The sequence below is a fragment of the Procambarus clarkii genome, chromosome 88 (genome assembly GCF_040958095.1).
Source record: "Procambarus clarkii isolate CNS0578487 chromosome 88, FALCON_Pclarkii_2.0, whole genome shotgun sequence".
NCBI classification, from domain to species: Eukaryota; Metazoa; Arthropoda; class Malacostraca; order Decapoda; family Cambaridae; genus Procambarus; species Procambarus clarkii.
The window spans coordinates 18,464,637-18,491,816 of record NC_091237.1 but is presented as its reverse complement, the minus strand read 5'-3'; the positions used below and the strand labels follow the sequence as shown (position 1 = coordinate 18,491,816).

General features: G+C 41.8%; 1 protein-coding gene across 1 annotated transcript; it reads right to left on the bottom strand.

Moving 5' to 3' along the window:
• Positions 1-24,282: 24,282 nt before the first annotated feature.
• LOC138359074 (acidic leucine-rich nuclear phosphoprotein 32 family member B-like) lies at positions 24,283-24,708 on the bottom strand. The gene has a single exon (XM_069317774.1). It carries the CDS (start codon positions 24,706-24,708, stop codon positions 24,283-24,285), a length of 426 nt encoding a protein of 141 aa, XP_069173875.1.
• Positions 24,709-27,180: the final 2,472 nt, after the last annotated feature.

The following is a 27,180-nucleotide window of genomic DNA, read 5'->3' as shown; positions in this document are numbered from 1 at the left end:
CGCTCTAATGCTCTATAAATTAGAATGCTGTAAATACTATGTTTGCTCTTATCTCTAAAAAAGATATGATTTAGTGTGTCTTACACGGCGATGAAGAAGAAAGTTATCTAATTACCATGACGCAGGGAAAGCTTCATAGATATTTCATTCCTACGAGGAGAGAATATATTACATATTTTTTTCTAACCACAATTTGTGGTTAAATAATAAATTAAATTGTGGTTATATATTAAATTAAATTGCGGTTAAATAATTAATTAAATTGCGGTTAAATAATTAATTAAATTGCGGTTAAATAATTAATTAAATTGCGGTTAAATATAAAATTAAATTGCGGTTATATATTAAATTAAATTGTGGTTATATATTAAATTAAATTGCGGTTAAATATACTCGTGTGAGACAGATGGGAAAATATGGATTTCTTATTATTATTTAGATAACAGAGCGAGGAGTAGTGATGTTGGTAACGAAAATAGATTAATATTTTAGATTTAGTAACGAAAATGAATCAATAGTTTAGATTTAGTAATGCAAATAAATCAATATTTTAGATTTAGTAATGCAAATGAATCAATATTTTAGATTTGGTAACGAAAATGAATCAATAGTTTAGATTTGGTAACGAAAATGAATCAATAGTTTAGATTTGGTAACGAAAATGAAATCTAGTGCAGGTTAAAAAGTAAAATATAAAAATGTAACAGTATGAAGCACTGAAAAACTGAAAACTCTATGGAAGATACATCTGCGATTTCAGACCTAATTAAAATCCCAGTAGGATGCGAATGAGGCCGAGATATATTAAGCTTTTACACTAAAACCGACTCTGCCTGACCTATGACACGCCCATACCCCACATGTATCATCTTGAAAAAGAAAAAAATAGGTTGAGGCTATGTATCTTCTCATATCCTTTCCTCCCACTACATATATCACTCGTTCTACCGACACCTTCTTCACCCAGGTTCTCGCTGCCTCGCTCACTCTAATACAGTGAGTAACCCACATTACAATCAGTATAGCTGATTAACACCCAGGTACCTATTTTACTGCTAGGTAACAGGGGCATAGGGTGAAAGAAACTCTGCCCATTGTTTCTCGCCGGCGCCTGGGATCGAACCCGGGACCACAGGACTTCCAATTTATTAGCGTCTCGTTAATGCCTCGCAAGTGTACTCGTGGGAGCTGCAGTGTTGGGATTGCCTCGTTACAATTAATACTACTCGCGGAATGCCGTTCCCAGCTGGCGCCTGGCAATCTTACTGCAATGTCTGCTCAGGGAATTACATGCCAACTTGGTTTGATGTACTTAAGAAGTCATTCAATCCAAATTATATATATATTTGATGTCGAATTAGTTTGGTTTCGTTAGTTGACGCCATGAGTACTCTTAACGACACGCTGAAAAAGGGAAACGGGAACTATGGATAATGGTGGAACTATAATTTGTGGGGACTTGAAGTTTATTAGGGGCCCCCTGAAGCTTGAACTGCTATTGGGGGGCCCTGAACTGTTATAAGCGGGGGGCCCCCTTCCGGGATTAGTGGCCCTGAACCTTATGCTTCACTGGTTTCATAGAAGATCTGCACTTGACTAAGAGCCTATCTTGACTTGTCTTAGGTCCAAATAAAGACTCTTAATTAACTACGTGCATAGGTGATATACTAAACATAATAGATACCCTTAAAAAGATTCATAGAAAACACCGACCTTACCTAACCTTGTTAGTATCTTAAGATAAGCATCTTATTGCTTCGTAATTACAATTATTACCTAACCTATACCTATTTAAGTACTATTCATGTACAGATTAAGCCTAAGAGAACGAACATGTGATATGCTACAAACGATTGTGGTTTGTTTGTTGCCTTTTTTCCCTAACCCTATACAAACAAATAACAAACTCCGACCATCTACAAAACGTGTTTTTTTGTGTGTGTCTTTATTATATTTGTCACTTGTTTTGATTCATTGTCCCTATTCCCAGGACGTGTTACAAGTTCCACTCAACTCTACATTGGCAGAGAGAAAGTATGAAAGAAAGAAGGGAGCAGAGAGAAAGTATGAAAGAAAGAAGGGAGCAGAGAGAAAATATGAAAGAAAGAAGGGAGCAGAGAGAAAGTATGAAAGAAAGAATGGAGAAAAACAGAAAAGCGGAAAAGAGAACATGGGAAGGAAGACATGAGCAATAGAGGGGAATAGAAGGTAGGATGGAACCCCTTTTAAAGGATACCTGATCAATCAGGCTGTTGCTCATACGTCAGGCAGCGATTAGCCTCGTCCCACAGCCTGGCTGACCAGACCCTTAAGGGGGCGTCAGATTCCAATTTGCCCTAAAAATGCAACAAATGAAAACTCATTCGATTTCAATCAAACTTTTTTGACAAGTTCTATATGAAAAGTGTTTCATCTGGTCCAAGTTTCAGCATCGTAGCATAAATAGGAAGGAAGAAAAGAAATATTGAAGTAGTTGTGAAAATTATGCCAAAATGGTCAAAATCGATTATCAATCAAAAGTGTCAACTGAAATCATAGCTATGACTCTTTGCTATCACAATAGTATATATTAAACAAATATTATAATTAGTTTAATTGAAAAAAAAAAGTTTTAAGAACAAAAAAAAAAATTTTTTTTTTTTTTTAATTATTTTTTTTTTCATTTTTTTTTCGGGCGATTTGCATCAAACTTACACACCTGACTGTACGTAAGCCTATCTGTAAGGACGCCAATTTTGGAGAAAATTGGTTGATGTCAACCTCAGCCACAGATTTTAGAACCTTAGACTTCATTCATTTCTGTTTTTTTTATTCAATTGACACAAACGTTTACAAAACTGATTCATTTTTTATTCAATTTACATGAAACTTATACAGTATATGTGGAGGGCATGTCTCTACATTTGAGAGTTTTCATTTTTCTCTAAGTTCATTTATTGATTTTATAATAGTAATAAACATGAAATATTTGCAAAAAAAAAAATTGGGAACTTTGAACATTTGTATTAGGAAAACTAAAGATGTTTTAAAAATTCTATATCTCAAGGTCCTTTATTATATTCTAATGTGTCAGAAAAGTGTCACAGAATAATTATATCTGAAACGTGTGTTCTGAAGTGTGGACTTGAAAATGTGTAAAAAACGTTGAAAAAAAAACAAAAACAAAAAATTCTCCCTTTCTATTTATGCTGCAGTACTGAAACTTGGGACAATTAAAGCACTTTTCATATACAACTAGTCAAATAATATTGGTTGACATTGAACAACTTTGATTCTGACAATCTGTTGCCCCCTTAACCTAGAGGCTTGGTCATAGACCGGGCCGCGGGGACGTTGATCTTCGGAATTAATGAAGAATTATATGAAAGGGAAGATGGGAAAATGAATGGATGGAAGGGAGGAAAGAGTGAGTTGATGAGAGAATGACTTGACATAATCTACACCAAAACTTCTTAAATATATTAAGATTACGAGAGGGAAAATTGTGAGGAAAGTAGAGGAGAGAGGAGAAAGAGGAGGAGTTAGAGGGGGGCAATTAGATAATTTTCATTATCTTGAGTTCCTGTTCCATTTTCTTGTTTCTTTAAACTAAGTTGAACATGTATAGTTTTGCTTTCTCTCTCTCTCTCTCTCTCTCTCTCTCTCTCTCTCTCTCTCTCTCTCTCTCTCTCTCTCTCTCTCTCTCTCTGTCTCTGTCTCTGTCTCTCTGTCTGTCTCTCTCTCTCTCTCTCTCTCTCTCTCTCTCTCTCTCTCTCTGTCTCTCTGTCTCTCTCTCTCTCTCTCTCTCTCTCTCTCTCTGTCTCTCTGTCTCTCTCTCTCTCTCTCTCTCTCTCTCTCTCTCTCTCTCTCTCTGTCTCTGTCTCTGTCTCTGTCTCTGTCTCTCTCTCTCTCTCTCTCTCTCTCTCTCTCTCTCTCTCTCTGTCTCTCTGTCTCTCTCTCTCTCTCTCTCTCTCTCTCTCTCTCTCTCTCTCTCTCTCTCTCTCTCTCTCTCACTCTCTCTCTATTCTGCGATCAACCACAGACAAATTAACGGCAGAACTGATATATATCACCCCACAGCAACACTACAGTGTATTTCCACAGCAGCATCTCCACAGCACTAACATTTCACAGTATATTATAGCACACATATCAAGATCGTGCACATTAATACGTTGCAACAGTATCATAGTGCAGATCCCATCAACAGTATCCCATAGCAGCTGTCCCTAGCTATATCTCTCTTCCTCCTCTGTCCTCCTGTTTCCTAAAAACTTTTCTATGTCCCGCGCCAGGTCGCTTGGTCATATCTAATCACCTTTGGGTCAGCGTCCATCTCTCGTCTAGGCATTAACCCGGAAGGGGAGAGTTTCGTAATGATCCAGCCAGCGCCTCACTGCCCATCCCAGCGGAAGGGAACGAGGGGGTATATGGGAAAGTCGAGAGCATAAAACAGGTCTTCGATGACGTCAAAAGTCAGAGTTCTTTATTAATAGGGTGTTGCTTCTTGCCTATTTTTCCACCATTGGTCAATGACGCTCCTGTTTACATGTGTACAACAGAATTATATTCTGATAAACGATCAGAATGAGTTTACGAGTGGTTAGACGATTTTAAAATATATTACGAGAGAAATCAGTATCTCCAGGTGTTAAATAGTGTAGTGAGATCGTGAGCAATGTTTCCATCCGACCTACACATATATTACCCTTTTGAGATGTCTTCATAGTAAATAATGTAGAAAACCAATAATAGCTGGACTTGTCCTACAAACTTCCTATAAACTATTAGTCGTTTATGAAGAATCAGAATTAGTAAAGAGGAACTACGTAAAGAAATCACAATTTTTAACACGCCACGAGAGACATTCCAAAAAAATTAGGAGATTAGATATAGCAGAAGCACTTCCCACCAAACACTCGCGTCTACTAACAGCCATCTTCTTGAGGTTATCTTGAGATGATTTCGGGGGGCTTTTTAGTGTCCCCGCGGCCCGGTCCTCGACCAGGCCTCCACCCCCAGGAAGCAGCCCGTGACAGCTGACTAACACCCAGGTACCTATTTTACTGCTAGGTAACAGGGGCATAGGCTGAAAGAAACTCTGCCCATTGTTTCTCGCCGGCGCCTGGGATCGAACCCAGGACCACAGGATCACAAGTCCAGCGTGCTGTCCGCTCGGCCGACCAGCTCCATCTTACTCATAAGTTCGTCCTACCATCAACATCACCTCAAGGGGAATTAGTGAAGGCAGTTTTGACATTTAGTATTTTCTCTCCCTCTGCCCCTAAGGATGTTTAGAGTTGAATAATTAACTTGTTTGCAAGTGAAGAACTAAATATAATATTCGTGTTGGAATGACACACAAAAATTTTAAAATTATAAAGTTTCAATTAAATGTATATAATTTATATATTGAGAGAGAGAGAGAGAGAGAGAGAGAGAGAGAGAGAGAGAGAGAGAGAGAGAGAGAGAGAGAGAGACAGACAGACAGACAGACAGACAGACAGACAGACAGACAGACAGACAGACAGACAGACAGAGAAAGAGAGAGAGAGACAGAATCAGAGACAGCGAGCGAGAGAGAGAGAGAGAGAGAGAGAGAGAGAGAGAGAGAGAGAGAGAGAGAGAGAGAGAGAGAGAAAGAGAGAGAGACAGACAGACAGACAGACAGACAGACAGACAGACAGACAGACAGACAGACAGACAGACAGACAGACAGACAGACAGACAGACAGAGAAAGAGAGAGAGAGACAGAATCAGAGACAGCGAGCGAGAGAGAGAGAGAGAGAGAGAGAGAGAGAGAGAGAGAGAGAGAGAGAGAGAGAGAGAGAGAGAGAGAGAGAGAGAGAGACAGACAGACAGACAGACAGACAGACAGACAGACAGACAGAGACAGACAGACAGACAGAACATATATTCCCGAGAGTTCTCGTTGGAGGAGTTCCCTCTTGCAGAACTGCAGACCGTGAATTAACATGCACAATAATCATACTTAACTTCCTCCCTAGCTCGACTGTTTCCAGTTCGCTGTGGTGAGTTTGAGCCGAGTTGGCGAACGAAAGGGTAGAAAGGAGAGAGACGAAAGGTAGATGTAGCAAGAGAATAGGATTAACAGGACAAACCAGCGAGCTGCTATGACTACAGAACACCTGGGAAAGGAAAATAAAAAGAGACATAAGTGTGAGAAAAAGAGATGATTAGGAGATGAAAGAGAGAGAGAAGAAACGATATGGCGATTGCGATGATTGAGAAGCAATGAGGATATGACATAAAGAGGGGGAGAAAGAACAAGGAATAAAGAGAGACACAGGAGGCTGGCTGGCAAGGTGGAGAGGATTGAGATAACCGAATTGAAGTGAAGGTCAAGTTGACCTTAAATTCTGATTCACAATGACCTTAAAATCTGATTCACAGTGACCTTAAAATCTGATTCACAATGACCTTAAAATCTGATTCACAGTGACCTTAAAATCTGATTCAAAATGACCTTAAAATCTGATTCACAATGACCTTAAAATCTGATTCACAATGACCTTAAAATCTGATTCACAGTGACCTTAAAATCTGATTCACAATGACCTTAAAATCTGATTCACAATGACCTTAAAATCTGATTCACAATGACCTTAAAATCTGATTCACAATGACCTTAAAATCAAGGTCACAGTGTATAATGACATGAGCTGCAATAATTAGCGATAACCTACTTATTCAGAAAACACAACAGTATTATCACGATTTCTTTTTTTTCAAAACTTACAAACAAACAGGTATATAATTACCGGTGTTCTAGCGGACTGACTCTAAGTTAACTTCTCAAGCTCGTTAAGAGGGTAATAGTAGGCTGGAGTACATCTAACGACACGTAATTGCCCTTAACTCATTGAAAACTCAGCCCGAACACACAACAAGGAGGGAAAGGGGGACTTATCATCTGTTCCGCCAACATAAACAATAACATAACCCACGAGGCATTTAATTAAAGTGTAAATATAAAAGTGAATGAAGAGTGCATGGTTCCAGTATGTGCTTCAACCGTATACAGTTCCAGTATATGGTTCCAGCAAGAAGTTCCATTATACGATCAAGTATTTGACTCCGTATATGGTTCCAGGAAATAATTCCAGATTAAGTCACACCACTAACGAGACCAACCCTGGAAACACAAACCGAAACTGTCTCTATTTTCCGCTTGTTACAACTTGTAATAAAGTTGTTACATCTTGGCTTAACGTGTTTATGACGTATTAGAACGTTGTTACAACTTGCTATATTGGTTGTTATAACTGGTTAGGAGGTGTTAAAACTTGTTCGAACGTTGTATCAACGTCGTAGTTTCGGTGTGTGTTTGGCGGGAAGGGCCCACCAACGGTAAGAACGAATGCCACCAACAACGAGAGGGGTGCTGGCACTCCTACACAGTGCCAGACGTCTCGTTAACCACCCTCCATAGCCTCAGGCTGCCTTTAAACTCGATACAAAATGCATGACCAAGTTTCGAAAATGTCCAATGATCCGAGAACAGCCGAGAGATGCCCTAACGAGGGAATCACCCTCCACCCCTCTAGTTAACTATTTAAATTGTCATTCTCTCTCTCTCTTGCTTTCTCTCTGTCTGTCTGTCTCTCTCTCTCATTACATCTAGGTCTACTTCAGCGTATTAGAACAAGTACACAATTACAATAAAGTGAGATATCTACGATAAAATCACTGTAGCGCAACGACGGAATGGAACAGACAGCGACACGAATATACCAATTAAGAGCCTAATTTCTAAGTTACTTAAAAAAAAGTATTATATGCCTTGATTACAGAGGTGTGAAGGTTAGAACGCATCAGTGGTTATAGGGACGGTGCGACCTCCAAGCCACAATAACCTTATTGTCCAACAAGTATACTTTAACCCCTGTATACCGGCCAGGACAAAAGTAAACTCAGAATGTTTGTACACCGAGAAATGGGGTACACCTCTCGCTGTTTGGTCTGGTGATAGCCTTTAGGCCAGTCAACCTGTGGAGGATTATTAAGGTCCTGACACCAGTTTACTGACCAGTCGGTTTACTGACCAGCCAGTTTACTGACCAACCGGTTTACTGACCAGTCAGTTGACTGACCAACCAGTTGACTGACCACTCAGTTGACTGACCAGACGGTTTACTGACCAACCGGTTTACTGACCAGTCAGTTGACTGACCAACCAGTTGACTGACCAGTCAGTTGACTGACCAGCCAGTTGACTGACCAGCCAGTTGAATGACCAGCCAGTTGACTGACCAGACGGTTTACTGACCAACCAATTGACTGACCAACCAGTTTACTGACCAACCAGTTGACTGACCAACCAATTTACTGACCAACCAGTTGACTGACCAGCCAGTTGACTCACCAGCCAGTTGACTCACCAGCCAGTTGACAGACCAGCCAGTTGACTGACCAGCCAGTTGACTGACCAGCCAGTTAACTGAACAGTCAGCAACTATGCGTAAGCATTTAAATATAGTCCAGAGCAAGTAAGTTCAGTAGAACTTCTGGTTTCAATTCTTTTGACCATGTCGTTAGCTCACTCGATTAAGGCAGCGTCTGGGATGCTCTCAGACGTAGGTTCGAATCCTCGTCACGGCCCTTGTGAATTTATTCATAGCCCAAACCCAATGTAAACTCTATCAGTGTGTATATGTAGCGGTATATTAGGTATATACGACTTTTGGTATATATACCTGATTAATGATATAAACATGGATGCGATATGAATTAATTTCAGACTCATAAATGAATTTCGAAAACAAAAATATATTCAACATTAAATATGATCATGTGTTCATGCATTTTTTATCGTAGCTTCCCTATAATAATTCAGTTTATAAAATTATATAATCCCTGAGCTATAATATAATATGCACTGATATATTATCATATCAGCATCCAAAAGCCTTTCGTTTTAAAACCCAATTAATGGCTCGTTAAGTAACTCGTTTTCTTAATTTGAGAAAGCAATAATAATGATCTTATTGAGAGGGGAACTACGCAGAATGCAAATTACGACAAATAATGCAAAATACTTTGATAAAAATAGAAAATTTCCTATACACAATAAAACAGGTGAACAGAGTTGTTTAAGCAATTGTGAGTGGATAAACTTCCGAATGAGAGTTGTTTAATCTATTTTGATTGGATGAACATCTGATTGAGAGCCGCCCTAACAATCTATTTTCACTGGCTGAACATCCAATTGAGAGATGATTAGAATTTAAACGTTATGGACGAGGACGAGGCGGAAGGAAGTGGCCCTCAACTCGGGGAGTTGTTGGAGTGGAAAGTTGTGATATTATACAAGAGGACATGCAATTTGCTCCGGCAATAAGGTGCTCAACATGCAAGGAAATACTTACGAGAAAATGGCAGAGGAAGGTTAAGTGTGTTTGAGCCACTAGGTCGGCTCTCAGCCTCTCACGGCCCCTGTGTGTGTGTTAATGATCATGTTAGTATTAGTGGCCACACTCTACATTAGTGGCCACACCTCACATTAGTGGCCACACCTCACATTAGTGGCCACACCTCACATTAGTGGCCACACCCTAAATTAGTGGCCACACCCTAAATTAGTGGCCACACCCTAAATTAGTGACCACACCTCACATTAGTGCCCACACCCTAAATTAGTGGCCACACCCTAAATTAGTGACCACACCTCACATTAGTGCCCACACCCTAAATTAGTGGCCACACCCTAAATTAGTGACCACACCCTAAATTAGTGACCACACCCCACATTAGTGCCCACACCCTAAATTAGTGGCCACACCCTACAATAGTGGCCCACTATATTATGCATATCAAGGGCCATAAGGAACAAATACATATCATACATAAAAAATAACTTAGGCCACTTCATTTAATTGTATTTTAAAGGGAAAATTATGTAAATTAAAAAAATAAAATGTACGAAAATATCACATGTTATATATACTAATGTTTTCTTGGTGCAATTCTGTGTATCAAATGACTTTTTTGGCCGGCTGTCTATAATTAAAATTGTTTACAATATGTATTTTCATATGTAACTGTTGGCAGACTAGCACACGAGACTATGATGGTTGCTAGGCAACAGCCAACCCCCTTCCCCAGCATCACCTAGGCTACATCTCTCTCTCTCTCTCTCTCTCTCTCTCTCTCTCTCTCTTTTCCAACCAGAGGCTTAGGGCTCGGGCAGCCCTAAGTAATGGGTAATCCATGAAATCCATAATCCATAAATCCATAATTTTTTCATGGGTAATCCATGAAAAAAATAATTGTCAAGAGTACTCATGGCATTGAAATATACTGAAAACTTTCATACTTTCACAATAATAAATAGTGATTAGGTCGATATACGGTATATATGGCCAATCCTCGCTTACCAATCACTAGCCTGAAAGTTAAGCTTAACATTTAACAAACGCGAAAATATCCCAAGATTTGTCGCTATATATAGACTTCAGAATGCCATCGAATCTTCCAATTTGAATTTTATTTCATTCTATTTCATTTTATTTCATTTCATTCACACGTTCTCTACCGACACGTCTGCCGTTCAGTTTGTAAAATGAACTTTTGAGAGTTCGTTTTTAAACTTACTTCCCATGGGAAGAAAACTCTTAGAGAAGATGTGTGCAAGAGTCATTAATCTCATCCAATCTGTCAAATTAAGTAATATATGTAAGACAGCCTTAAAGATCTGAGTGATTTTGGATTGTTTCCAATCCTTGGCCTCATTCAGTATCCAATCATTTGCCAAGACACTATCTTGCCTCAAGCCTCTTTATTTAACTACATATAGGGAGGTATAATTTTTTTCAGCAAAATTATATTCGGTAAAAAATATTGTATCCTTCCTGAGTGGCGAGTTACCCCAGACCTGACATAAAAAAAAAGAGACTTGTGTGTGTGTTGGATATTTCGTGGCAATTACTCATAACGAGGGGGCAGTATTTCTCTAATGGTCATTAAATAACTCGCGTAAATTGCCTATCACAACAACAAGGGAGTAAGGAAAACGTGTGTGTTTTGTTTCAGCGACGCCGTTGTTTACAGGAATGATACGGGTCTTGTTTTTCACTAGCACCTGGGGTTATCTTGAGGTTATCTTGTGATGATTTCGGGGCTTTCAGTGTCCCCGCGGCGCGGTCCTCGACCAGGCCTCCACCCCCAGGAAGCAGCCCGTGACAGCTGATTAACACCCAGGTACCTATTTTACTGCTAGGTAAGAGGGGCATAGGGTGTAAGAAACTCTGCTTATTGTTTCTCGCCGGCGCCTGGGATCGAACCCAGGGCCACAGGATCACAAGTCCAGCGTGCTGTCCACTCGGCCGACCGGCTCCCAATCCCATATGTGTATATATATGTTCCCATATGTGTATATATATGGGGGTGTGTATATATATGTTCTTGCCTGTCTGTGTGTATGTATATGTGGGCGTAATTAAGCTTTTGCTCTTGATCGGGACCTCACTTGTGACATTTTCAGGCATTTGGTTCCTAGACTCAAATCTCTGATGGTTTATCATATTTTTATTAAAGCTGGGAATGAAGCTGTCATCTCACCACCATCATCTCCAGCTTATCTTAGTTCTTTACTACTGCGCTCAAAGAATTCTAGCTCATGTTTCTTTTTATCTTTTCCAATTTCAGCGTTCAATCATCATTTAATCATTTCCAATTTCATATATGCAGCTGGGTCACTTGAAGAACCAGCTGAACCAGCTGTGTCATCAAACTGCACACCGCTTCAGTAGCTGGTTCTTCAAGCTTGTAGTTGGTTCTTCAAGATGCTCAACACTGAATATTTTGAACAATCCAATTAATAGTGGCTACGGGTATTTCCATTTTTGCAGGATAGTTTGAGGACTGATCACAAATGTCATAGCATTAGTGCAAACACTCAAACGTCAAAGCCGTCGGATACTTATCAACTGGGGGGCCAAGTCATGTGGGAATATTAGGAAATGACATTGCAAACGAAGCTGTAAAAATGCATCTAAGAAATGTAGACAATACATACCACAGAGTCTATCACAGATTGAGAAAGTAATGAGAATATATGAGTTTGGATGAGTGTATTTGTATGAGTGTGTTTGGATGAGTATTTAATGTGTTGTGGATGTGTTTTCTCTCTCTCTCTCTCTCTCTCTCTCTCTCTCTCTCTCTCTCTCTCTCTCTCTCTCTCTCTCTCTCTCTCTCTCTCTCTCTCTCATTCACCCTTTCTTCCAGAGTAATATTGAGATAGAAGGCACCGTGAAAGACTTTCACTCTTGATAACAGTTTTGTGTGATTCTCCCTCCCGAGGTTATCTTAACTGTTATACAGTAACGACCCGGTGGAGGCGGGTGATAACACGTTATTAATGGGTTATATTCCGGGGTGTTAATGGGGGTTATATTCCTATGTTTATTGCAGAGAATCAGTGTGAGGAGCGTTGATTGGACGAGGCTGCCAGCCGGACACAGTTGGTGGTCGTCTATTGGACGACTCTGTAACCGGACAGTTGCCAATCGCCGACTTACCGAAACACCGGCGAGAAGCGGCCCTCAGGAACGGATCATTACGGGGAAACTAGACTTGATACCAGGATTCATTATTCCATTTACTCAACCACTTACGGAACCTTTACATCTTTCCTCACTCATGAGGATTACCCCAGGGTAATCCACCGGTGCCCCCAAGATAATCCACCGGAGCCCCCAGGGTAATCCACCCCCCATTAATCCTGGCAGCCCCACCTCACCTGGGGGGCCCATTACTCACCCCTCCCTGATCACACGAAGACGTGCGGCTCCCTTCGGCCCAAATTTGCATCAAGATAAACTAAAGATGTGGATTCTGAAGGAGGATTTACGGCTCCGCCAGCGACCGTTGTCCAGGAACTGCTACGTCTCATCACCCCACATCTCCTCTGACCGACCATTTGACTTCTTTGATGTAATTTTGTCCAAATTTGTCCAGTAAAAGAATATATCTGTCTCTCCGTGCCAGACGCCTAGGGCGAGTGTCACTAAACTCTTCAGGGCGAATCATGGGAGGTAAGAGGGCGTCATAGATCAGTCAGGGTCGGCCCAAGTGCCTTACTAAGGAAAATATTGACATGTAGAGCCCCCTTCTACCCATACCTCATGCTATATTCACCAGGACAAGTCTTAAAGGTTGGTGTTGGCTGTAGACTTATTTAGCAGTGTTTAGTCATATTTAATTTTTGGGAGACAGGGAGAAGGAGAGGACAGGGGGAAGGGAAAGGTGGAGATGAGAGGAGAAGAGTAAAAATGTAATATGACAGAGAGAGGGAAAGACGGAGAGAGAGAGAGAGAGAGAGAGAGAGAGAGAGAGAGAGAGAGAGAGAGAGAGAGAGAGAGAGAGAGAGAGAGAGAGAGAGAGAGAGAGAGAGAGACCCTGGCACAGCCATATACCCTAAATACTTATATTCTTTTCCCCTGTTTGGTTCTCACTCTCCCTCACTCTCACTCACTCTCACTCACTCTCACCCACTTACTCACAGACAGACGAGACCAGCAACACAGAGAGCACCTGAGGGGGAGGAGGAGCCAGTGGGTCAACACACCACTGAGGAAGAATGGAGTGACGCCGCTGAGATAGTAAACAAGAGCGCCCTCTTGTGAGGGTACTGAGGAAGGCGTCTGAGAGTCACACTGAGAGTGAGAGTCCTGGGATAATACACTCAGATGTGCTTGCACGCACGAGTCTCAGCTCCGGGATCCCGCCTTTTCTAATCCGTCGGATTTGTGGCTCATTAAATTCATCCTTGTGATTAACGAAGTGTGTCGACTTCAAGGTGGCATATAGCACCCTTTTTATAACCAGGGTTGTTAGACCTACCTTGAGGTGCTTCCGGGGCTTAGCGTACCCGCGGCCCGGTCGTCGACCAGGCCTCCTGGTTGCTGGACTGATCAACCAGGCTGTTGGAAGCGGCTGCTCGCAGCCTGACGTATGAGTCACAGCCTGGTTGATCAGATGGAAGGAGGATCATGTTTATGTGGTGTTTATGTGGTGTTTATGTTAGTGCAATTGTTTCAAAGCACATAGTAATTAAACACAGGTCAACAGCGAGCATGAGGTAGTTAAAGATGCTCTAACGATTCGTTTTCACCATTTAACAAGCACTTCGTTTCCCGTGATTTAATCGTAATTCAGTATTGGAATCTTCCACTAATAATCCTAATCTCTCACAGGACAAAGTTAATTAGTTCTGAAATGTTTTCATTTCAATTAATTATCAGTAAAAAATATTTAGATCTGCTCGCTTGTTTTCCAATTACCAAGCCAGACTCTACAAGGAGCAGAACCAAAGTCATTATCTTCAGAAGTTGCAAGGCTTTCTGCAACACTCTACAGTCATTACTCTCCCTCCTGGGAAGCCGAAACAAAGTTCGGACAACGTATTATGATATTCTCCATTTCCGGCAACATTGCAGTGATATATTACTGAAGTTTAACTGGCTGTCAACAAACGGCTATTTTCCAGAATTGGCTGCAGTCTAAATTATGCTCAAGGCATAACATGGGCCCCTTTGGCCGACCGGCCAAAGGGGCCAGTAGTTTACTGAACCGTGGTCACTCAGGGTGATTCCCGAGGTGCCTTGTTCTATTGTTAAGAGGTCTATGTAGCTGTCTAACTAACAGGGAGATCGACAGCTGCTACGGGCTGCTTCCTAGGTGTGTGTGTGTGTGTGTGTGTGTGTGTGTGTGTGTGTGTGTGTGTGTGTGTGTGTGTGTGTGTGTGTGTGTGTGTGTGTGTGTGAGTGTGTATTCGCCTAGTTGTGCTTGCGGGGGTTGAGCTCTGCTCTTTCGGCCCGCCTCTCAACTGTCAATCAACAGGTGTTGAGATTCCTGAACTTCCTTCGGGAAATTCCTTTAGATTTGCGCGTGTGTGTGTGTGTGTGTGTGTGTGTGTGTGTGTGTGTGTGTGTGTGTGTGTGTGTGTTCACCTAGTTGTTTTCACCTGAAGAAACGACGTTGGTTTGGTCCGCCTTGGACTTAACAAAAGTCCAGAAAAGGCCGAAACATTGTGGTTTCATTTTCAGATGTGTGAGTTGGGTGTCAGTTGTGTGTGGGTAAAATTTCCTTACATAAAAGTTTATGTAAATTAGCAAAACACGATTGACATTTCAATTACCAGATGATTACACATCAATCATCACATACCATTTGTTTACCAAATGATGATACACTGATTAGACGCTTAACTGAACGTAAGATAGATAACACATAAGACGTCAAAGATATAAGATGTTGATGACATCCCCACACCCACACTAGCGTGAGATTGATGTCCCAGACATCAACAACGATGTTAAGTATCTCGTAAAATATTTAGTGTGGGACGCAGGAGCTCAAAGCCACAATACGTCGATCGCAAAGTCCACCTCGTAAATCCTGACGGCTCGAACCCGTGTACTGATAATGTGCGAACAAGTGCTGGAAGAGGCACTCCCGTGACGCCAACAGCCATCAACCAGACACCAGAACTGGTTTTACGACATGAGTTATAACGTCACCCCGAGGCGCCCGAGTGCCACGAAGTGCCAACTGGCGGTGCCAGAACTGTTGTTGCACTGTGCAACAACAGAACATCACATCATCAAAACACAAATAACAGGAACTTACAACAAGTAACACGTAGCAATTAATTCACGTAGTAATTAATTCACGTAGTAATTAATTCACGTAGTAATTAATTCACGTAGTAATTAAGTGAAAAAGCGACTGATTCTGTATGATCTTAAATACCCCCCCCCCCCAAGAAAAAAAGTACAGCGTGACTTACCTGAGAGAATTAAGTCTACTTGAGCCTTAAGTCTAAATTAAGAAGTCCAAGCAGTCAAGCAGGGACCCCCCCACAACCGGACCCCCACACAAGCGACCACTATCTACACTCTAAGATTATCAACTGACTCAGGTTGACAGCTCAGCCCCCTTCTTAATCTCCTCCCTTTTCCTCTTAAGAAAACGGGAGGTGGGTCAACGTCTCAACTACGCCTCAAACCACCAGGTGAGTAGTTAGTAGGCGGTGTTCCTCGCTTATGTTTGTCCTATATTCGTAACGTAATTGGTTTATTGCTTCTGGTAACATTCGTAACGTAATTGTTTATTCATGTTTACATTCATAACGAACATACTTGTGTAAATGTGTATGTACGTATTTATCTATGTAAATAATAATGTAAATGTTCGTTTTGTTCAAAATCGCTAATCTCCGAAAGTTCTTCTCCGATTGCTTTGGAATTTTCACACGACGTTCCATTCGAGTACGCGCGTGTTTTTATATACCTGCTATATATATGCCACATCTGTGACAGGTCGAAACATCCGGACGGAGGAGGGGGAAATGGTGGGGAGGACGGAGGGGACATGGGAGGGTTACTGAGCCACAGCAACGCGTGACCGGGTACAGCTAGAAGACAATAAGTACCTTATTATATATACGAAAACACATTTGGATGTTCTATAAGAATTTGCAAAAAAATTAAACCAAAGAGTTAAACCGGAAGGTACTACAAAGAGACGATACCAAAACAGGTTCATATCTTAACCGGTATATCTTATCTTATCTTGAGATGATTTCGGGGCTTTTTAGTGTCCCCGCGGCCTGGTCCTCGACCAGGCCTCCATCCCCAGGAAGCAGCCCGTGACAGCTGACTAACACCCAGGTACCTATTTTACTGCTAGGTAACAGGTAGTTTCAAACACCTGGTGTAAACACCCGTTAGTAACACCGATTAACTAATCGACATATATTTTTACCCATTGGTTATTAAACATTACATTATGTGTTTTATCAGCACCTATGGAAGCGGCAACCTATAGTCGCTGGGAGGCCCAAGCACTTAGGTTTGTTATCACCACGACGAGTTTGTTATCGTTGTTATCCTCTCGTTGGTGGAGCACAGCTGCAGGAGGTGGCGTTGATGATGGGGGAGGGGGGGGGGGAAGGGGGGGATTGCAATTGATGAACGGCCACCCTTCACTCTGTGATATTTCCTCGTATATCACAACTCTTTATTCACCGACCCGCGCACTTCATCAGAATTAGCTCAAGGACACACAGGAAGTCTCTCTCTCTCTCTCTCTCTCTCTCTCTCTCTCTCTCTCTCTCTCTCTCTCTCTCTCTCTCTCTCTCTCTCTCTCTCTCTCTCTCTCTCTCTCTCTCTCTCTCTCTCTCTCTCTCATGAGCGGTATTTTTGAGCCGAATTCTAGCTCTCTGCGCCTATTTTTATTTTCAAATTACGAATTTTTATACCGAAAATATGCCAATTACTGACAGCAGCGATGGGTCATATATTGCCCAAACCCCCCTGCAGTTTTCAAAATATCTGAAATGTCGGAAATTGGACTCCTGAGCGTGATTTTCGAGCCGAATTCTGACTCTCTGCACCTATTTTCATTTTCAAATTTCGAATTTTTTTACCGAAAATATGCCAATTACTGAAAACAGCGATAGGTCATATTTTGCCCAAACCCCCCTGCAGTTTTCAAAAAATCTGAAATGTCGGAAATTGAACTCCTGAGCGTGATTTTCGAACCGAATTCTGACTCTCTGCACCTATTTTCATTTTCAAATTACAACTTTTTATACCAAAAATATGCAAATTACTGAAAACGGCGATGGGTCATATTTTGCCCAAACCCCCAAACAGTTTTCAAAATATCGGAAATGTCAGAAATTTGTCTCCTGAGCGTGATTTTCGAGCCGAATTCTGACTCTCTGCACCTATTTTCATTTTCAAATTACGACTTTTCATTTCGAAAATATGCATATTACTGAAAATTGCAATGGGTCATATTTTGCTCAAACCCCCCTGCAGTTTTCAAAATATCTGAAATGACGAAAATTTGACTCCTGAGCGTGATTTTCGAGCCGAATCCTGACTCTCTGCACCTATTTTCATCTTCAAATTCGACTTTTTATACCGAAAACATGCCAATTACTGAATACGTCGATGGGTCATATTTTGCCCAAACCCCCCAACAGTTTTCAAAATATCTGAAATGTCGGAAATTGGACTCTTGAACGTGATTTTTGAGCCGAATTCTGACTCTTTGCACCTATTTTTATTTTCAATTTACGAATTTTTATACCGAAAATATGCCAATTACTGAAAATGGCGATTGGTCGTATTTTGCCCAAACCCCCCTACAGTTTTCAAAATATCTGAAATGTCGGAAATTGGACTCCAGAGCGTGATTTTCGAGCCGAATTTTAACTCTCTCCACCTATTTTCATTTTCAAATTTCGAATTTTTATACCGAAAACATACCAATTACTGAAAACGGCGATGGGTCATTTTTTGCCCAAACCCCCCTGCAGTTTTCAAAATATCGGAAATGTTGGAAATTTGTCTCCTGAGAGTGATTTTCGAGCCGAATTTTAACTCTCTGCACCTATTTTCATCTTCAAATTACGACTTTTCATTTCGAAAATATGCATATTACTGAAAATGGCAATGGGGTCATATTTTGCCCAAACCCCCCTCCTGCAGTTTTCAAAATATCTGAAATGTCGGAAATTTGACTCCTGAGCGTGATTTTTGAGCTGAATTCTAACTCTCTGCACCCTCTAATATAATCAACAAATTGTTTCCAATCGGTTTATTTTAAATATTATTATTATATTACATTAGGAACATAAATTATTAACTTAGTTATGTTAGTTTAACTTTGGTTGAGATAGGTTAAGTTAGGTTAGGTTCGGTCACGTTAGTTTTTTCTAGTTTTTCCTAAGTTAGTGTTAAAATTATTTTCTACTAAGAAATCATCGGAAAAGATAGAAAATGTACCAAGCAAATATATTTGGGGACACAAAAGTAAACCAAGAAAAATGTATACAGTCTGAGAGGTGTGCTCTACCTCTTTATATATATACATTGAGAGTTTATAATAATTTCGGAATATGTTCAGGACTAGAATATACTTGCTAGTTGGTCAGTAATCTTTTGTGATGACCTTAATAACCCTCCAGAGGTTAAGAGGTCCTTCGGCTCAACACCAAACCAATCCACATGTCATTGTTGCTGAAGCTAAACATCAACACAGACTGATATAAAGTTCATATCAACGTTACTATATAACAATTTGTAACTTTCTTCTAAGTATTTTAAAATAAACCAAAGATCAATATTGTGTGGCAGGATTAAAATAGTCATCGCTAGGTCATCGAAAGAAAACTAATATGTTGCAAGGGGAGACGATAATAAATTGCAATATACGTGCAGTACGTTGTCAAATAGTTTGTTTTGTTGGAAAACAGACAGCCTGTGTATGTATATTAGGACCCTCTCAAGGTCGAACTACTGACCCTCTCCAGAAGGTAACATACAGTTAACTTACTCCCTGGGTATCTATTGTCTGCTAGGTGAACATAGGCATTAAGTGCTTGACCGTTTCTCTCCCGCATGGGATTCGAACCCTTGATTCCCGATTGATGGGGACAGGAAGCCTATACTTAGCCTTATTGGTGTCCCTCTTGAGGCCAAGAACAACTACTGACATTCCTTAGAATGCAACCTACAGCAGATGTTTAACTCCCGGATATATAATTACTGCTAGGTGAACAGTCGAATTAGGCTAACGAAAACTTTGCTAAAACGTTTCTGAGTGACCGCGAGAATTGAACCCATGACGTTCGGTTATGAGCTGATAACATATAGACCATCACGCTACAGAACCCTATACGTAGTGTCCTGTTGAGAACAGACAATACTGGTGGTTCGTATTTCCCGCGGTTTTATCACACAGTCCCCAACGCCATCTATGTAAACAAAAAGAAAAGAACCTTCACTTCGTTTCGTATAAGAAATCATGTACACTATACACCTTGGGCCAGATTCACGAAAGCACTTACGCAAGTACTTACGAACGTGTACATCTTTCCTCAATCTTTGACGGCTTTGGTTACATTTATTAAACAGTTTACAAGCATGAAAACTTGCCAATCAACTGTTGTTATTGTTATCAACAGCCTCCTGGTGCTTCGGAGCTCATTAACTGTTTAATAATTGTAAACAAAGCCGCCAAAGATTGAGAAAAGATGTAAACGTTCGTAAGTACTTTTGTGAATCTGGTCCCTTGTACTGATAATAAAAAAAAAAGAGTCAACATAGACGACAACACCAAGTAATGATTATAAGTCATTTATCACACACAAAAACTACATAGAAACGTGTATATAAGACACTAAAACAAACATTTAAAAACAGAAAAGGCGAAACGGTTCGTACATCAGAGAACCTCACAGCGGAAAGCATCTAACGAGGGAATTACCTGAGCCTCTGCCTCCAGGATTACCGAAATGGATTTATTGATGGAAAGAAAATACCCGCGTCGAGCCGGTTAAGAAATGAGATCAAAGGGAACGAAAGAGATCCGGATTTAATTCAGAATTAAGGTGAGTAGCTCGGTATTCACACATTTGATAACTTAGTATTAGAACCTAAACTCACAATATATTTTTTTTATTTTTTTATTTTTTATTAACAGGCTTAAGTATAGAGAGAAGTGGTTCTATATCCTCTCCTATATGAAGGGTTACAAAATGCTAAGATGCGCCCCTTGAGGGACTTGAAGTAGAGGGGGGTAGAAATAGCCTAAGCTACTCTATCCCTTTGAGATGTATTTCTTGCTTATCTCAATAAACATACTTGAACTTGAACTTGAAGTGCTAAGGTCAATATATAACTATAAGTTGTATAGAAATATATAATTATTAGTGAAATTTGCTGAAAACATTTGGTGATTTGTTTTAAATTATAATTGACTGAATAGATCGTTTAATTGTTAGCTGAGGTATATATTTTGTCTTGTTTGATGAAAGAAGAGAGAAGGCAAATATTATCTATATAATTGAAATACGAAGTGACAAATAGCCAGCCGTATATTCTAGTTGAACAGACAGCTTCTATAAAGTAGAAGCGTTGCTCTCTGCTCTCTACCTCTCCCTCTCGACCTCTCCCTCTCGACCTCTCTCGCTATCTACTTTCCCCAACCACTTGGGGTGGACGGTAGAGCGACGGTCTCACTTCATGCAGGTCGCGTTCAATCCCCGACCGTCCACAAGTGCTTGGGCACCATTCCTTTTCCCCCGTCCCATCCCAAATCCTTATCCTGACCCCTTCCAAGTGCTATATAGTCGCAATGGCTTGGCGCTTTCCCCTAATAGTTCCCCCTCACTGTCTACCTCTCTCTTTCTCTCTCTCTCTCTCTCTCTCTCTCTCTCTCTCTCTCTCTCTCTCTCTCTCTCTCTCTCTCTCTCTCTCTCTCTCTCTCTCTCTGTCTCTGTCTCTGTCTCTCTCTCTCTCTCTCTCTCTCTCTCTCTCTCTCTCTCTCTCTCTCTCTCTCTCTCTCTCTCTCTCTTCACCCTAGCAAAATGCCCCCTAAAAGGAGAGTGACATTCTTTCCCGACAGGAAGAGATTGATGATGGAGGAGAAGTTGTGGTTGTGGCAGTGATTGAGAGGGTGAAAGAGAGAGAGAGAGAGAGAGAGAGAGAGAGAGAGAGAGAGAGAGAGAGAGAGAGAGAGAGAGAGAGAGAGAGAGAGAGAGAGGCCACGATACGTGGAGAGGAAGGGAGTATATAGGACAGGAGAGAAAGGAAGGGGAGGAGATTATAGGAAGGAAGAACAGGAGAGACGTACAGGTGAGGATTAAAGGACTGGTGCATTGTTGTTGTTGTTTAAGATTCAGCTACTAGGAACAAAAGGTTCCAAGTAGCACGGGCTATGGTGAGCCCGTAGTGAACTCCTTACTTCTCCTTACTCTTCTCCTCTACGATGTGCTGGGATGAGTTTAGAGTATTTCAAGTGAAGAGATTTCCAGCCAGTCCTCGGGTGGAGGCGGAAACAAAATGGGAAGTTTCTTTCACTCTGATACGCCTGTTCACCTAGCAGTAAACAGGTACCTGTGGGTTTAGACAGCTGCTACGGGCTGCTTCCTGGGGATGTGTAACAAAATAGAGGCCTGGTCGAGGAGCGGGCCGCGGCGACGATAAGCCCCGAAATCATCTCAAGATCACCTGATACATTGCATTTTTAATGTACTCGACCAATCCGTAAAAATTGTGGGGGTTTTAGTAAAAAAAAGTTATGCGCCATAATGTGGAGGTATTGCGAGGATGGGCCTCGATAAGGCCATGTGGGTTGACCCACATGGCCTTATCGAGGCCATGTGGGTCAACCCGAGACTCCACCGTCTCTGGTTAGGCAAAACGGCCGTATTTCTTACGGAGCTTGAGAGAAGGCGGATTAGCGAATTTCCACACGCTGGAAATGTGAGTTTTCCGTTTTATGTGAGTAATTTATTGTTCAATTACTTCGAATTCGGATAAACATGAAATCTCCATCGGATTGGCCCGTAAAAAATAGACGATTCGTTTGCTAAATGTCTGAGAAAACGGCCGCCGGGGTAGTGGGAATTTTTTTCAATATTATTTTAACATAGAATATTAACACAAAAAATCCAAATGCTAGGGATTGCTTCCTCGGCCAGTTTAAGAATACTGGGGGCCACAGAAAATGTATAAACCGAATCAATAATTGTTATTTTTAAACAAAAGTTGAGAAGATATCTACTTCAGTTTAAGCCCTGGTGGTATCTATAATTCCTTCTTTGTGAACCCGGCAGCGTTCTCTCTCTCTCTCTCTCTCTCTCTCTCTCTCTCTCTCTCTCTCTCTCTCTCTCTCTCTCTCTCTCTCTCTCTCTCTCTCTCTCTCTCTCTCTCTCTCTCTCTCACTCTCTCTCTCTCTCTCTCTCTCTCTCTCTCTCTCTCTCTCTCTCTCTCTCTCTCTCTCTCTCTCTCTCTCTCTCTCTCTCTCTCTCTCTCTCTCTCTCTCACTCTCTCTCTCTCTCTCTCTCTCTCTCTCTCTCTCTCTCTCTCTCTCTCTCTCTCTCTCTCTGTCTCTCTCTCTCTCTCTCTCTCTCTCTCTCTCTCTCTCTCTGTCTCTCTCTCTCTCTCTCTCTCTCTCTCTCTCTCTCTCTCTCTCTCTCTCTCTCTCCCCACAGCCTGTGTCTTACAAACGAGCCTGTGTCTTATGAGCGAGTCTGTGTTGTATCAAGTTATACATCGTGTTTGTTTCCCTTTCTTCCCCGCCAATAAATTTACTACAACACAAAATAACCCCATTAAACTAGAAAGTGAAATTGGCGGAGCTTGAACCACGACCAGAGAGAGAAACGAGCCCCGGAGATCACCATTATTTTCACTGCAATATTAAATGGAATGAATTGCGTCAACGTAACTTACGAGCTGGAACTACCTCGTAACACACACACACACGCACGCAATCGACCTACATGTCCAGCAAAATTTACACCCACGTGAGCCTCCGTACACTCACGCACTCGAACGTACACACACAAAATCAAACTGCTTCTAGCGAGGAACTTTGCTAGTCAGCTGGGGCTCGACCCCAGGAAGACAATGAAACAGGGGTCGATATGGTAGTTATGGTACCCAGAGGAGAGTAGTAGACTATATAGTACCCAGAGGAGAGTAGTAGACTAATAGTACCCAGAGGAGGGCATACGAATGGTACTGAAAATGACTGTATACCAATGGTATCAATTTAAGAGCAGAGTTTCTATTTGTATTTTTCTAACAATTGGACATGGAAGCCGCACTTGAGCTTTCAGGGAGATACAGAAGGATGATATTCTCGTCAAGACGGTGGTGAGATAAAGCAGTTTCGTTTTTAATTTTGTTACCCCTTAGGTGGGAAACTGCGGATATAGAGTTGATAGCTGCTGCCAACAGATGTCTCTGACGGCCTAGTGCCCGTTTTTTATATCTCGGGAGTCAGTACCTCCTCAGCTGCCGTAGGGGGTGTACGTCAGTCGACCTTTCGTCATATCGCCTGCGGGTAGGCGCAGTCGAAACGTTTGTCGTGAGGATATCAGTCCTCTCCACATCTTTGAGTATATGATGTAATATAGTCGTAATGGCGTAGTGCTTTTTCCTGATAATTACCTTACCCTAAATTTATCTACCTGTGCCTGTTTCAAGGGGCAACAAGTCCTCGTCAACTCTGCAACTAAAAATTGAATATCATTAACAACAACACTCACACACCAACCATGTCGTTGCATCCTAATTGAGCCGCATTGCATTCAATTGGGTCAAAAACTACCGAGAGTGAGAAACGGGAAGCAGAGTAATTCTCAAACGAGCTCATTTAAGGTTGCTTGTAGTTAGGCATAACTTGATTGGCAGAAGTAAGAAACAGGCATTTTTTATACTGAGGGTATAATCATCTCAAGGTAACCTCAAGGGTTAATTAACACGGCATGTAAAGCTGTCCTGGTCCTCAGTAAAGCCCTCCTGGTCCTCAGTAAAGCCCTCCTGGTCCTCAGTAAAGCCCTCCTGGTCTTCAGTAAAGCCCTGCTGGTCTTCAGTAAAGCCCTCCTGGTCCACAGTAAAGCCCTCCTGGTCCTCAGTAAAGCCCTCCTGGTCTTCAGTAAAGTCCTCCTGGTCCTCAGTAAAGCCTTCCTGGTCCTCAGTAAAGCCCTCCTGGTCCTCAGTAAAGCCCTCCTGGTCCTCAGTAAAGCCCTCCTGGTCCTCAGTAAAGCCCTCCTGGTCCTCAGTAAAGCCCTCCTGGTCCTCAGTAAAGCCCTCCTGGTCCTCAGTAAAGCCCTCCTGATCCTCAGTAAAGCCCTCCTGGTCCTCAGTAAAGCCGTGCTTTTGACTTAATAATGTCATCGTTAGACACAAAACGAATTAAAGCAGCGTCACTTGAGCCTAAGAGATAGCACTAACATTGTTTAGTATTTAATTCCTTCCACGACGACTCAATGTGATCGAGTTTCAGTGGTCCCGAGAAGGAAGCCAGGAGCTAGAGCTCGTGCCCTGCTCTTAGATATAGGTGAGCACACACACATCTACACACACATTGCAGCATATGCGAGGCTGGCTAACATCAGAACAGCGTTCAGGAACCTGTGTAAGGAATCATTCAGAATCTTGTACACCACATATGTAAGACCAATCCTAGAGTATGCGGCCCCAGCATGGAGCCCGTACCTTGTCAAACACAGGACGAAGCTGGAAAAACTACAAAGGTATGGCACTAGACTAGACCCAGAACTAAGAGGCATGAGTTACGAGGAAAGACTGCTGGAAATGCACCTTACGACACTGGAAGACAGAAGAGTAAGGAAAGACATGATCACAACCTACAAAATCCTTAGGGGAATCGACCGGGTAAACAAGGATAAACTATTCAACTCTGGTGGTACGCGAACAAGGGGACACAGGTGGAAACTGAGTACCCACATGAGCCACAGGGACGTTAGAAGGAACTTTTTCAATGTCAGAGTAGTTAACGGATGGAATGCATTAGGCAGTGATGTGGTGGAGGCAGACTCCATACACAGTTTCAAATGTAGATATGATAGAGCCCAGTAGGCTCAGGAATCTGTACACCAGTTGATTGACAGTTGAGAGGCGGGACCAAAGAGCCAAAGCTCAACCCCCGCAAGCACAAATAGGTACAAAGACATACACATACGCGCGCGCACGCAACAAAAGTCAGCAACAAAAGTTAGCTGACAACAACAGTCAGCTAATAGGCTCGGACTTGAAAGTCGCTGGACGTTGAGGGTGAGGTCGGCGGGAGCCGGTCAGTCTCGCCCCGGCGGCCGAAGGGGAAGGATGTTCTGTGTCGCTCCTCGTACTCTGTCTCTTCCCTCACCCCAGCCTTCACAACCTTTTTCTTTCTGGTCCCTGGAAACGTATCTCTGCCTTTCAACTGTTCTCAAGTGAACGTCGCCATGTTTCTCTCCACGGGCGAAACAAATGAGGCAATAGTTTCGCGCCGAAGGTGAAGTAACAAAATTTTCACTTGTTACGTCTTCTAAATCCAGATGTTTATTTATTGAAACATTTTAAACAAGCAGTATTTCAATGGTTGTATTCATTAACACACGTATCTATATATATTTATGATATATTTTTGTGGTATGTTTATAATATGGAGCCATCAGTATTGGTCCAATTGGGTTGTATATGGTTGATCTTTACGTACAGGACGTGATTATAACAGGAGCCACGTCATGTGTATGTGGGTGTAGAATACACAGGCGTGCCGGGAGTAGCAGTACTCTACACACGTCACTCCCTATTCGCGTAGTTTGACTGATTCGCCAAGTATCTCCGCAGATACTTTACTTGAGGTATGTATATAGTCTTCGGCTTTCTCTCTCTCTCTCTCTCTCTCTCTCTCTCTCTCTCTCTCTCTCTCTCTCTCTCTCTCTCTCTCTCTCTCTCTCTCTCTCTCTCTCTCTCTCTGTCTCTCTCTCTCTCTGTCTCTCTCTCTCTCTCTCTCTCTCTCTCTCTCTCTCTCTCTCTCTCTCTCTCTCTCTCTCTCTCTCTCTCTCTCTCTCTCTCTCTCTCTCTCTCTCTCTCTCTCTCTCCACAGCCTGTGTCTTACGAGCGAGCCTGTGTTGTATCAAGTTATACATCGTATTTCTTTCCCTTTCTTCCCCGCCAATAAATTTACTACAACACAAAATAACCCCATTAAACTAGAAAGTGAAATTGGCGGAGCTTGAACCACGACCAGAGAGAGAAACGAGCCCCGGAGATCACCATTATTTTCACTGCAATATTAAATGGAATGAATTGCGTCAACGTAACTTACGAGGTGGAACTACCTCGTAGTTCCAGCTCGTCCTGACATTAATTTTCGATGTATCAATTTCATTTTTATACCAATGTGTTCACCATAGAATGTTCTAGAAGAGCATAAGTATAAAATGTCACACAAAGATGCGTTAGACCGGCACCAAATAAAAGACTACGTCGATTACATTCATCGTTTCAACAATACAATGGTCTTACCACGATGATGCAATGCCATGCCGTTCTCCCAAATAGGCTATGCGGCTATTAGAGAAAACGCAAATTTCATGGCAAACATTTGTAAACTATCCCAAAGTCGATCGAATAAAAAATGGATTTTATACAAATATTTTTTCACGTGACTCGTGAGCGAGTCCGTTACGCGCACTCCAGAGAAAAGTTGGTAACTCCTCCAGGAGTTACGGATGCGCGAAAGTGATTAACACTTACACAGAGTGAAACTGCTTCAATAGAAGCAGAGTTTCCATTTGTATTTCTCTACCAATTGGACATGGAAGCTGGACTTGAGCTTACAAGGAAATACAGAAGGAT

What these genes read in the sequence shown, in the direction of transcription:
- LOC138359074 (XM_069317774.1), bottom strand. Translation starts at nt 24,708, where the DNA reads ATGACATTATTAAGTCAAAAGCACGGCTTTACTGAGGACCAGGAGGGC.